We start from the raw sequence: 13194 nt of genomic DNA on the forward strand, positions 1-13194 counted from the left end.
GCTTAACCGACTGAGCCACGCAGGCGCCCCAAGATGCTGTATTTTTTTATTCTATTTTTTAAATTTTATTTTTAAAAATTTACATCCAAATTAGCATATAGTGAAACAACGATTTCAGGGGTAGATTCCTTAATGCCCCTGACCCATTTAGCCCATCCCCCCTCCCACAACCCCATGAGAAGCTGTATTTTTAGACAAGGCGCGGAAGAATCCCTGGGGAGAGTTTTCCGGGATGCGGGATGCCCGTGCACATAGGACTCAGACCGGGGGGCGAGGGCCTGGGCGCCCCGCCCTCCCAGTCAGCAGCTTCTTCCTCACAGTGGGCTTCTCTGGACATTGTCCTCGACGTGTCACTCTTTCCACCTGATCACAAAAACCGGGTCTTCCTTAAACCCCGTCCAGACCCCTCTTCCTCCCCGGGATTCCCCAGGTTAAAACGGTTCGGCTCGGCTTCCGCAGCTGCCCCCACCCCCCCACCCCCCCAGCCCCCCTACTGTCACCAACAGCTCCTCCTCAGCCACGTACTTGTTTTAAACGTTAAGTTATACACACATGTCCGGTAGGTTAAAGGTGACACCTCCTGTTTACTGGGCCGAATCCCGTGCTGCACACACGGTGACCCTGGGGACAACTGGGCACGTGGCTGCCCCCGCCGGGCCAGGAGTGGGCTGGCACCTCCTGCAACGAGCCGGGCACACGGGCGCCGGGTGAACTCATAAAACGGAACGAACTCCACGCACACGGACATTGTGTGCAGGACACACGCCCCGTGAGGCTTCTCACGACTGAGAGAGCAGGAAGGGCCCCCTCGGACCTGCTGACTCCGAGCCGTGGCTCCTGGCTGTGGGCCCTGCTGGTCTCCCTGCCCCGGAGCACTGTCCTTGGGGCAGGCAGAGTGAGCTTCTAGAAGGAGGCCCTGGTTCTGCCACCCAGGCCAACTTGCAGTCACTTCCCAAGACTCTCAGCCCGTGGGCTTAACGTGGCCTAAGAGCCCCATGCTCGAGTCACCAGCTCCCGCTCCGGCCGGCCCCGCACCTCCCACCGCCCCACCCTGAGTCGGCTCCCTGAGGCCTTCGTGCGGTGCAGTCAGCAACGTGGGCTGCTGCCCGCCTGGCCGGGCTCCATTACAAGGTGGCCGTCTCGTCTTCTCCCCCACGGGATGTCTGCTCCAGGAGGGCATGGACACTGCAATGTCCCGTACCAACCAGGTAGGGAGGCCCCCTGAGGGTGTGTCATGAGGGGACCGCCTTCGGGCAGGGCTCAGGGTGGACAGCTGGGGGCCGCGGGCGCCCACAGAGCCGACTAGCCCAGAGTCTGACCTTCACCTGACAGGGCACCCCGAAGCCATGCAGGGGATGGGGAAGGGCCGACAGCGCGAACCCATCTTCCTGTTTGAAAGGCTCCGCAGGCTGCAGCGTGGACCGGGCAGGAGGGGAGAAGGCAGACTAGGCTAGTCATCCGGGCCGTGCACGGGGGTGTCAGCCACCCCAGGACGCTGACCAGCAGCTGGGGGCACCGGTCACTGGGACGAGAAGGAGAAATGGGCGGGGAAGCCCGGTCGTGAGCACGCTGGGTCTGAAAGGACACGGTGACACCCGTCCTCACGCCCCCAAGACGCTCTCTTTCTGCCGAGGACGACGTCTGAGTCCTGTCCTCGGTGTCCTGGCCGCCACCTGCCCGCCCTTGGCCGCCCTCTCTGCCCAGCGGTGCAGCTGCTCGGCCGGCCCTCGGACACGTCACGTGAGCTGGGATGTGAACTTGGAAGCCGCCATCTGCGTGGTCACTGAAGCCACTGAATGAGCCAGAATGCCCAGCAGAGGAGCACGGAGTGGGAAGAGGTGGGGGAGGCGGGATGGGGCTGGGGGAAGAAAGCCTCTCAGGAAGGAGGGGGTCAACCCGTCCGACGAGGCGGCCTCAGCACCTCGGGGCTGGTGGCGGCTGTTGAGGGCGGTGAGGGCAGGCGGGGAGGCCCGGAGTGTCCGTGACAGCTTTGGAGAGGTGGCCGGGAGGAAAAGCGCCACAGAAGAGGCATTGGGCTGTCGGGGGTGGGGGGCCTGACCGTGCCCCGTGCCCGCGGGGGGGCAGAGCACCGAGGGGAGGCCGGGCTGAGGGACAGCTGAGCCAAGAGCAGGATCTGGGCCCTGACGTGCAGTGACAACAGAACAGAGGATGCACAGGACAGGACGGCTGGAAGGGAGAGATCTGATGGCCTCCCCCCATGCACAGACGTACGAGGTCCCCTGTGAGAAGCATTCTGAAGGGAGGCGAGGCCTGAGGAGGTGAGGGTGGCCTGAAGGGATCCCTGAGCCACAGAGAAAGGCGGGGCCTGGAGAAACAGAGATGCTCGGAGCACGTCGTTCTCCTCAGCTCCTCAGCTCCAAACGTCAGCAGCCACAGGGACATGTAATGGTCAGCGCCTGGGGGGGAGGGCACCGCCCTGCACAGAATTCTCCTGGCGTCCCCGACAGTGTGTGGAACCCCCTCCCCAAGGTAATCACAGCCAGATACGGTTCTGGGCCGGAACCAGGGCCCTTCCCCAGCCAGGGTGCAGGGCGACCTCCTGGGATCGGGCAGGGAGCAGCGGAACCAGACTTGCACCTTGCTCGCTCCCTGGACTTCAGACGTCACCTCCCTTGTGTCCCACAGCCAAGCAATTCCACTCTCCAGCATCTTCCCAAATTCTCCCCTTCTGCAATGTTATGACAAACTACCACCACTATGTGTCAGACACCATGTGATACACAGCCTAAGAAACCCATATTTGCATGCCTTTTAAGATCTTTTAAAAGAATATTCATCTATGGGGTCCTGGGTGGCTCAGTCGGTTAAGCGTCTGACTTCAGCTCAGGTCATGATGTTGTGGTGAGTTCGAGCCCCGCATCGGGCTCTCTGCTGACAGCTCAGAGCGTGGTGCCTGCTTTGGATTCTCTGTCTCCCTCACTCTCTCTCTCTGCCCCTCTGCTGCTTGTACTCTTTCTCTCTCAAAAATTAAAAAAAAAAAAAAGGGTATTCATCTAAAGGGCATGGTACTAGCATAAGGACAGCCACTTAGATCAGTGGGACAGAACTGGGAGCCAAGGCCTCTCAACAGGAGAACAGTCTCTTCAACAGGTGGTCCTGGGACAACCCTGCTATTTGTGACAGTCAGCCTCTAGCTTTTATGGCGGCAAGAAAGGTGGTCTCCAGAGAAACCAGACTGTGTAGAGAAAACTCAGGCTGCTAGTGTAGGAGCCGGCCGCTCAGAGCAAAGCTCTCTACGTTCCGGCCTTTCGGGGCTGGAAGCCACAAAAGCACGCTCTCAGCTTGGGCCTGTCCAGGGAGCGGTCAGCTGACAAGCCCACCCGAGTCCAGCGCCCATGGCCAGCTGTGCTGGGGCCTCACCTCTGCCTGTGTGTAAACCGGGCATCTGATGGGCGTGTTTCCAGGGGTCCCTGGTTCCAATTCTTGCCTTTCTGTTTCCTACCCAGCAATGGCAGAGCAACAGCAGGGAGCTTTTTAAATACTTAAGTCAGGGGCGCCCGGGTGGCTCAGTCAGTTAAGCATCTGACCCTTGATTTCGCCTCAACTCATGACCTCATGGTTCGTGAGTTCAACCCTGGTGTCGGGCTCTGTGCTGACAGTGAGGAGCCTGCCGGGGATTCTCCCGTCCCTCTCTCTCTGCCCCTGCCCGGCATGCGTGCGTTCTCTCTCAAAACAAATAAACTTAAAAAAAAAAAACAAACTTAAGTTAGATCATCCCCCTTCCCTGGCTTCCCATCAAATCCTGCCACGGGCTGCCGACAAGATCTTTGCCTTTGCCTATCTCTTTGACTTTATCCCTCCTGCTCAAGTCACCCTCATTTCTCTTCAGCCTTCCGAAGAGACACTGGCCTTCTTTCCAGTGGACACACAAGCTCGCTGCTGCCTCAGGGCCTTTGCACTAGCTACTTCCTCTGGCTGGAACGCCCCTTCCCGGATCTCTGTACTATTGGCTCCTTCTTCACATTCGGGTGTCACCTTTAACAATATCTCCTTGGTGAGACCGTTGCCGACCACGTGAAGCAGCCTCTGGAAACACGTAAGTGCAGTTTTGATAGCGCAGTGACCAGAGGGCGCTACTGATGTTGAGAGCCCCAGGACCGCCACTCCGCAAAGTGTGAGATGCACTCGAACCAAACGCCGCCAGTGCCCTTACAAACACCAGCGCACCTGGCACTCACTGAAAGCAAACTGCCCGAGCGCATGTGTCCTGCTGTGTCTCATGCTGCCCCCGCCCCCAGCACCCAGGATGGCGCTCAGCACTCAGGAGCGTCTCAGGCTGCGCCTGCCGGGTGACTGTGGATGAACGAGCCACCCGGAGGGAGGTCTACGAGGTGGAGGAGCATGGCCTGAAGGGAGGAAAACGACTTGGGGAGAGAGAAAGGTCACCCCCGTCACGGCCAGGGCGCCCTCCTCCAGACCCCGCCCTCTGCCATGCAATACTTGTTCCTGTAAGATCTGGACCGTGGGGCTAATCAGCAGAGCGGGGGAGAGAGCTCTGCTCCCGAAAGTGGATCAGATGGAATGAGAGAGTAGTTTCTGTAGTATTTTATTTGCCAACCGTGTGTGCTTTGACCTCCAAAACAAATAAAGACGGACGATCTGAAAAGGAAGATGAGAAGGACGCTGTTTCCCCTAGGCCCAGCCTATGGGGGAGCGCACGGCCTCGTGGGGGTATCAGGCGCAGGTCTAGAACACAGGCAGCCGCGGACCAGTGGTGGCAAGGCCTCCTCTGCTCGTCCCTCAATCCCCTTCTCTTCCACCATCCTCTTTTCCCTACCTTCATCCACTTCCTTCTCATTTGACATTTTATATCAAGAGTAATAGCTGACATGGGGCCCCTGGGGGGCTCGGTCCGACTTCGGCTCACGTCATGATCTCGCGGCTCGTGGGTTCCAGCCCTGCGTCGGGCTCTGTGCTGACGGCAGGGAGCCTGGAGCCTGCTTCGGGTTCTGAGTCTCCCTCTCTCTCTGTCCCTCCCTCCCCCGCAGCACTCTCTCAAAAATGAATAAAAATGTAAAAAAAAAAAAAAAAAAAAGGATAATAGCTGACAAATGTCAAGTAAGATACACACACTCAAATGGAATTATTTTGGAAAACACTGGCAGGCTCTAAGGCTACTCTATCCATCAGAACTTGCCGTGAAGCAGGAAACGTCCTTTATCTGCCGTCCAATGGAGTAGCTACCAGCCACATGCGGCTCCCGCACACTCGAAGTGCAGCTAGGGTGATGGAGGAACTGAATTTGTACATTCATTTGATTTTCAGCAATTTAGAGAGCCACATGTGGCTAATGCCTAGCACCGTCCGGGTACTGTGACGTCGCCACTGGGCAGAAACAGCATGAGGTCACAGCTCCCATCCCTTTAGAGCCAGGCTAAGTCTCACCTTAATAAAATATTTAAGACGAAGGAAAATCCAAGGTCTTCAAACTAATTACTCCCCCCCCCCCATTTCTGGGCTTGTCCTCCGCTCCCCCATGTGGAGAACACCGGGATGATAGCGCCCCGCCTGGGCGTGGGCAGCAGCACTTCCCCGCAGGGGCCCTTCTGAAACCCGACCGGGATCAGGGCCCCGGGAGGTCTGGGCTGCCCACGATGTACGGATGGCGCCGGGCCAGGTGCCATCGAGCCCCGACCCCCCTCAGCGGGCAACCGATGTTTTAGGGAGACGCGGGAGACTTTTTACAGCTGAAATCTTTCACATGAAGTTTTCCCTGTGACTTGGGGACGTATCACGTGATTCCCGCTGGTGGCAGACGGGCTCACGCAGCAGATGCAGGCGGAAGGCTCTCCGCCCTTCCACGCGGGGCTACGGGCCTGCACTCACCCGCAACTGCTTTAACACGGACACCCTGCTTCTGCCGTGACCCGGCAAACTTTATCAATTGCTTCGTGTAATTCAGCCGAACTCTTTCTAGAATTACTTACTTATCGTGTAATGGAGTTTCTGCTGGAGAGGGAGAGGGGTGCTGACCGCTCCTACCTGCTGCTTTACCTGCCCCCTCGCTCTCAAAAATAAACAAACATTAAAAAAAAAAAAAAAGAATCTAAAACATAATAACTGTAACATATCAAATGTGTGTTGATTGACTGCTTATGTGATCAGCAAGGCTTCCAGTCAACAGTAGGCTATGAGTAGTTAAATTCTGGGGGAGTCAATGGTTATGCAACAGATTTTTCAGTGTGTGTGTGTGTCTCAGGGGGGAGGGTATTGGCACCCCTAATCCCCATGTTGTTTAAGGGTCAACTACACAGGTACGTTCTACTGAGAAAAATTACCAAAATAAACTCAAAATAAAACATACAAAGCACCGAAGACCATATTGGAAAGCTTACTTAAAAGGAAATCCTACCCTGAACTGTTTTAATTAAAATAAGGTCTCATGAGACTATACATCTTACCCCTGGCCTCTGGTGCTATATAAAAGAAAACTAAAACCCAAAACAAAAAACTCTTCTTAAAACTTTCATAAGACGTTAGAAAAAGACCTAAGTACCATAATCTTCTGCTTTAGGACGCTGCTATTTATTTAAAACAAACGATGCTGTGAGAACATTTCTCTGCGTTAAAATTTCCTTAGAGGAACAAAAGATGATAAAGAAACAAGCCTCTTGAGAAGCAATTTTCTCCCTCGAATTCACCGAACTGGAAAACCCAGCAAGCTGATTGATTTGAAGCTCCCCTTCTTCCTGAGCACTTGTAAAATCCACAAACAAACGTTTCTTGCCTCCAGGTTCTCACATATGTGGCAAGTACAAGGGAGAATCAAGTTAAATTGCTGTCCTCGAGTACTTAATCTAGTTAGGGAGGCAAACCAGGGTACATAAAAGTCGTACAAGTCAGTGTCAATGATAAACAACCGGTGGAGCCGACAATTGCTACTCGAATGTCAAAGGTGGGAAAAATGCGGGCCAAGAGGGTGAGGAAAGCTTCCCTTCAAGTTCAGAATCAATGAGCCTGACTGGGAACTTACAAGACCAAGAGACTCAGACGGACAGTGAGGGGCATAGGAAGGGTACCACGCAAAGCGAGGCCTGGGGACCCCTGAAGGTCCCGTAGACACTTCCCGGGGTCTGTGCTTTTATGAGAATATGAAGACACGATTTGCCTTTGTAACTACCATTATGTCACTTTTTCACAGGCCACAAGACACGTGACATCAAAACACACGGAATGCAGGAACAGACTCCAGGAGCCAGCGAGCTTGTTAAGCCAGACATTAAAGAAATTTGTAAGAGCAGGATGCGATGCCATTTTTCTCAGTGAATTTTTGTGGATAGTTATTTCCCATAAAAACCTGCTACTTACGTTAACACGTATTGGGTGTGTTACTGTTAGATGAATTAATGAATAAACATTTCACTTTTAATTTCTCATAAAAGTATTGGCCAGAACTGACCTAAATAAAAGCTCTTGGGGATTGTAATTTTTAGGACTGTAAAGGGGTGCTGATGCTCCTTTGGTTTGAGCATTGCTATTCTAAAGGAAGCCTATGTGTCTGGCATGATTTACGAGCAAACATACATACTTCACCCTTTGGGGAGGGTCTTTCTAGAGCAGTGGTCTCACCGGGGGCCATTCCGCCCTCCAGGAGACATCTGGCCACGTCTGGAGGAACTTTTGGTTGTCAAAAGTGGAGGGGGTGCGGGGCTAGCAGCACCTGGTGGGGAAAGCCAAGGGTGCTGGGGGACATCCCACGGTGCACAGGGCAGGCCTGCGGGGAAGCATCTGGTCCACCTGTCAACACTGGTGAGCGTGGGGTGGAGGCACCCAGGGTCTGCCGAGCGTCCAGCTTGTCACTCGGTTCCAGAGAAGAGGTGGGCACTGCGATGGGAAGCTCATGGCACCTCCCCCTAACTCACATGCCCTCCAGCCCACAGCTGATCACCCGCTTTGCAGATCCTCTGTCTTTCCTGAACACCAGGCTCTAAGCAAACGGGCTGCAGAGTGGCTGGGGAAGTGGGCCGAGAGGTGGCGATTAAAAGTAGGGAACCCCACTCTGAACTAATAGTTGCATGTGCATTTCAAAAAAAAAAAATAAAAAAATAAAGTACTAGTCTTTTGGGTCCTGAGTGTCACTGGAGTCCCGTTTAGGGTTGTGTGGAAAAAAAGTGGGAGGAGAACAATGGGGAATGTGGCACAGAGGCTCCCAGCTGCAGCCCAAGCTCAGAATTCGGCCCCCAGACAGTGGCTCTGATGTTCCGGGGGAGGAGCTGGGGACTCTCCTCGCAAGGGTGACATCACAGCCGCCTTCCCCGGAAAGCACACCTACCAACAAACTACTTTCACTGTCCTCCAGCACTCGGGTTAAAACACAGCCCAGGGACTAGAAAGTCAAATTTTCTTGAAAAGATACTTTTCATAAAAATGTGAATTTACATTACCGTGTAATGGGTATTGTTACTATTAGATGAATCAATATTTTTGAAATTTCAGTTTTAATTGCTAAGACGGGACTCCCCCAGCTACACCTACGGGGCCCCAGCGTATCTGGCTCCCTGTCTCTGCAACACCAAGGGGGGCGGGAGAGGATGTAAAGGGACAGATGAGAGAGAGAGAACACTTGTTACTAAAGGCAGAAGGTGTCAGAATAAGCTAACAGGTTGGAGAGAGGACTGTTGCGCTTTCTTTTCAGCAACACATATTATGTAAGCGATGCTGTAGAGACTTTCAAACAAAACTGAGCCGAAGCAGGACATGCGAAATACACGGCCAGAGAACACCACGGAAACAACCTTTAATGTGCTTAAAACAAGTCACTTTACAAAGAGCACAGACACTTTCGAAAACAGAACTTTGGACGCAGTGTACAAATTAAGGCAACTACTATCAACAACTACTACCACATGGTCTCAGTCTTCTAAAACGGACTTTAAGAATCTCTGAGCGATTTATTAAGACTCTGGATATTCATCAAGTGTGCCTCGTGAGGTTTCCACAGCTCTGAAGGTCACACTGGGAACGGCTGCTCCAAGCTGAGTTCCCTCGGCCCATCTCCTGAGTTCTCCAACTTCCAGTTCCCCGGGAGCCCATCTGCAGCCTCACTCCTTCAAAGTGTGCCATGAAATAAACCCGTAAGGACTGGGCAGAAGCTCTGGTTCCCAGGGCACATGTGGAGAAGTCAAACTTAAACATCGTATTTGAAAGCGAGTAAAACAAAAGGACCAACACACACCATTCAAGGAGTAGTTTCTAGAAAAAGCAAAATGTGCACAGCATCCGTTAGAACCTTTAACGGTATCCTGTTACATTGGAAGATATATTCTGCCATACATCTCGCAGGGAAAAGTTCTTTCGAGAAGTTGTGGGTCATGCCTAATCTGTCCCACAGAGTTAAAAATGGCCACGCTGGAAACTCACCAAGTGTTTTCAGGGGTGAGGAAACAGGGCCACAGAAGTCAGGTGACATCATTTATGGCAACCAGGAGTCAGCAGTTTTACTATCTAATAACCCCCAGGCTAAAATACTTTCCCCTACACCGCTCTATCCCTTACGATCCGTTAAGGCGGGACTTCATCTTCCTTCCTAAAGACCCCACGCCATCAAATGTTCCTTTGTTTAACCCAAAAGCGTTCTGCAGTGTATGTCACTTGCTTCTCTGTCTTCTATGAGGCTGGGTTACAGGCAGCCAGGATTTTAGTATGAGGACCCTTTCCAGTCTTGCAGTGGTGTATTAAGTCAATCAACAGTAGGCCAAGTTCTTTTAGGTTTTCTCTGCCGGGATTACTTCCCAAGCCTGGCTACCCTGCTCTGGACGGGCGGCCTGTTCTGCCCGCCTCTCAGGCTGTGAAGCCTTGACTGCGGTAGGTGCCCTAACGCAGGTGAGTTCACAGGCTGGCCTGGCCGTGAAGGCGGCGTGACACTGAACAGGTCTGAAAAGCGGCACGGCACGGCAGTCCTATCTGAATCGTTCAGGTTAAAACATTCAAGTTCGGAGCAGCGTTGACAGGAGAGGAAAAGGATGAGGGTTTAATGCGCCTGAGTCAATCATGTTTGGTAAGTGGGCGGAACCAGAGGTGAAGGCGCGACACGAAGACGGAGGAGGGAAAGCAACGATTAAAAAAAAAAAAAAAAAAGTCAGGCTCAACGCAAAGTTCAGGTGCACTGCAGTGCCCCAATCTGCATTCCTGCAAAATAACGGACAGAGGGGTCTCCCAAGTGTCGTGATTAGTGTGCCATGTTGCCTCTGGTGTCCTTATGAGGAGTGAAGGGCCCACCATTTCAGTATTTGTCGGTGGTAATTCAAGCTCTGTGGCTCCAGCTCTTAGTAGCACTAGAAAAAATACAAAAAGACAAGTGGGGCATCACACTCGGGCACTGCAGGCCACACCTCAAGAGTCTTAAGCAACTGACAGTCTAGGAACTCAGTCCACCTTAAAAACACGCATTTGACTTACTAGTGGTTCTGGTTGTCTTTGAGCTGCTGAGGGATGGTTCAGGTTCAAACTTAACATTATCCGCCCTTCTAGCCAGGTTCTTTCTGCTCGAACAGGAATAAACGAGTGATATACACCGATGTCCTCTGACACACTAACAGTGAGAGAGACAGGTATGGGAGCAAGAAAGGTTTGGGGAGCACCGGAAGCCTTTGTGGCTGCAACAAAAGCTCCGTAAATGATAGAAAAAGCATCCACCTTGCGGCTGCAACAAAAGCTCCGTAAATGATAGAAAAAGCATCCACCTTGCAGAGTGATTGCACTGCACTTAAATCAATTTAGTCCAAAGAGTGACACGGAAATAGGCAGGTCAAAAGCAAGAATGCCACAGTAAAACTTGATTGTCGGCTATAAACAAAGGACAGGGAAAGGCTGGCATAAATAATCCCTAACTATTTAAGAAACTTTTTGGGGTTTCTCCTTTTTGCTTTGGGGAAGGCGACAGATTTGCTGGAATAAACCACCTGCTGAAGAGGAGGGAGGCTTAGGATGCACCAAATTGTAAGGAAAAGAGAACACTGGGACTTAAAAAAAAAAAAAAGCCCACTGCTGATAATTGCCAGTTAACTGTTTTCCAGACAGAACTGAACTCATTCTAACTTGGCTTACAGGAAGGGGGCTGACACTTACAAACTAATGTCATCTGTGATAAGACCAGGGACCTTGATGACCCAGCTCTAGAGACTGTGACACTGAATCAAGCAGTTTCTCAGCCACCAATGATCCACAAGGGCCAGTTAGCTCTGCCTGGGTGGAGTCAGCTCCTGGGTCCTTAGCCCGGGGTGCTCCAGTCCAAGCACTCGTCACAGGCAAGACAACAACAGGCAGAGTGCTGGCTCTGCACACGCTCTCAATGGTGTCAAAGGAATGACCCCAACCCCGCCAGGTAGACACAGGCCTCCGTGAGCATTTGGGTTGTTCCTCAATGAGCCCGCAGGTGAGAAGCAGAAGTCGTCACAACTGGCCCACGCAGACAGAGAACACAAGTAGAAGAGAGAAGGTTGTATAAAAATACCCGAACTAGATAAACTGAATGGTACTGACGCTCTGGGAGAAAGAGGCTAAAGGAATCAGACATCAACGGGAGAGGTCGTGTGGGACACGGGCGGCACAGGCCTGGCCAAAGGAAGGAAAGGTGATGGAAGGAAGAGGAGGAGACGCTGAGAGGGACCAGGTTGCTGGGGAAGGACCGGAGGGGAGAATCTGAGAGCTAAATGGAGCCCGAACAACAGTGAGAGCTGCTAGATTTGGGGTGGGGGTTATGAACTTAAAACTACCAGCTGCAGATACAGCTTTCAGAAACACATCCACATTTTCCCAGACGGAAACAGTAAAACCTACAGAACCAAAATTTCAGGTTACGAAGGAGACTACGAGAAAATCTCATGCAGGAAAACACTCTAGAAGACCCTGGTGTTTTCTCGCCCACGCTGTTTTTCTGCCCTTAGTTAAAAGGTGTTCACGACAAAACAGAAAGGAAATATTTGAGAGCAGTTACCTCTGATTCTATTATGTCTTGTCCTTCTTTGGAACTTTTTCCACTTTTCCCTGCTTTTGGTGATTCCTGGGAAATATCAAGCAGAGTCAATTAGACTTCTCAATTTTTAGACTGCCAAACATCAGACAACCCCAAATGCAGTTTAAAACCCGATTTATACCATTTAACCAGAACTTCCGCTAATTTTAATCAATACCACCAAGAAATTCTGCCTCTCGTCACTTAGTTACCATAGAATATTGCGATGCGACACCCCCACCCCCCAGCTCAGACTCTCCTCGTTTTCCCGATGTGTATTTGGCGTTGAAAACTTCAGGCAGAAATAGATAAACCAAATGTAAGGTGCTCTCCGTGTTTCGACAGAGCCACACTGCATCCCTTTCTTGCCTCCCACCTGAGCGGGGATTTCTGGGGTGACTCTGAGACGCTCCCAAGCTCCACCTGGAGCAGAAGCGTACCCCCCCCCACCCCCGACTCCCAAATGCAACGCAGCACACTCACGGCCATCCCCGCCGCCACCCAGGATAATAATAGTATTTCAGAGCCCCAGAGCGTCCCTCTTCACCAACAGCCAGCCGGAGCCATTCGCTCCCCTTCCCCGGCCCGGGGGTCCCTCCTGCGCGTCTGCGAGGCTGGGTCAACCACCTCCGCGGCCGCACCTGCCCCCTCACGCCCACCGCGCGCGCCGCCTGGGGCCCGACGCCCACGCCGCCCGCACGCTGGTCGCGCCCCCGCAAGCCCGCCCGCCCGCCCTGGCTCCTCGGGACCCCCGCCCGTCCTGGGCCCCGCGGCCCCGGCGCCCCCGCCCCCACCCCGGAGCGGCGCTTCTGCGCCCGCCGGATCCCGGAGCCCGCCGCACCCCGCTCCCGGCCAGCTCCCTCCCGCCTTCCGCGCTGCCCCTTGCCCTCCCCGCCCCGGCCGGTCCGGCGGCCCGAGCCCGGACTCACTTTCTCCTTCTTGTTTTTATTCGGCATGGCTGGTGCGGGCCGCCGCCGCCGCCTGCCCCCCCGCAGCAGCAGCAGCAGCAGCAGCAGCAGCGTCCCCGCCCCGGCCGTCGCGACCCCCGCCGCCGCCGCCGCTGCCGCCGCCGCCGCCGCCGCTCGGGGACTGAGTCGCTCGCTCGTTCGCACTTCCCCTTTTCCAGGCTCCCACAGGCTGCGGCAGCCGCGGCGGCGGCGGCGGCGGCGGCGGCGGCGGCGGCAGCGGCGGCGGCGTCTCTCCGCCCCTCCCCCCGCCCC

At 53.7% G+C, this 13194-nt stretch overlaps 1 protein-coding gene across 3 annotated transcripts in view; it reads right to left on the bottom strand.

Annotated features, from left to right (window-relative positions):
- PPP2R5C (protein phosphatase 2 regulatory subunit B'gamma) overlaps window positions 1-13157 on the bottom strand; it is a 127689-nt gene extending 114532 nt beyond the window's left edge. Inside the window, exons 1-2 of one of the 3 annotated variants that reach the window (XM_049612134.1) lie at window positions 12904-13157; window positions 11957-12022 (exon numbers count right to left, since the gene is read on the bottom strand). In XM_049612134.1, the coding sequence (XP_049468091.1) occupies window positions 11957-12022; window positions 12904-12930 (93 nt within the window). In that variant the 5' untranslated portion in view covers window positions 12931-13157. Of the gene's footprint in view, window positions 1-11956; window positions 12023-12116; window positions 12136-12457; window positions 12556-12903 lie in introns of those variants that run through there. The other 2 variants (XM_049612131.1, XM_049612132.1) reach the window with 2 other exon arrangements.
- Window positions 13158-13194: the final 37 nt, after the last annotated feature.

Source organism: Panthera uncia, assembly GCF_023721935.1.
Source record: "Panthera uncia isolate 11264 chromosome B3 unlocalized genomic scaffold, Puncia_PCG_1.0 HiC_scaffold_1, whole genome shotgun sequence".
Taxonomy (NCBI): Eukaryota; Metazoa; Chordata; class Mammalia; order Carnivora; family Felidae; genus Panthera; species Panthera uncia.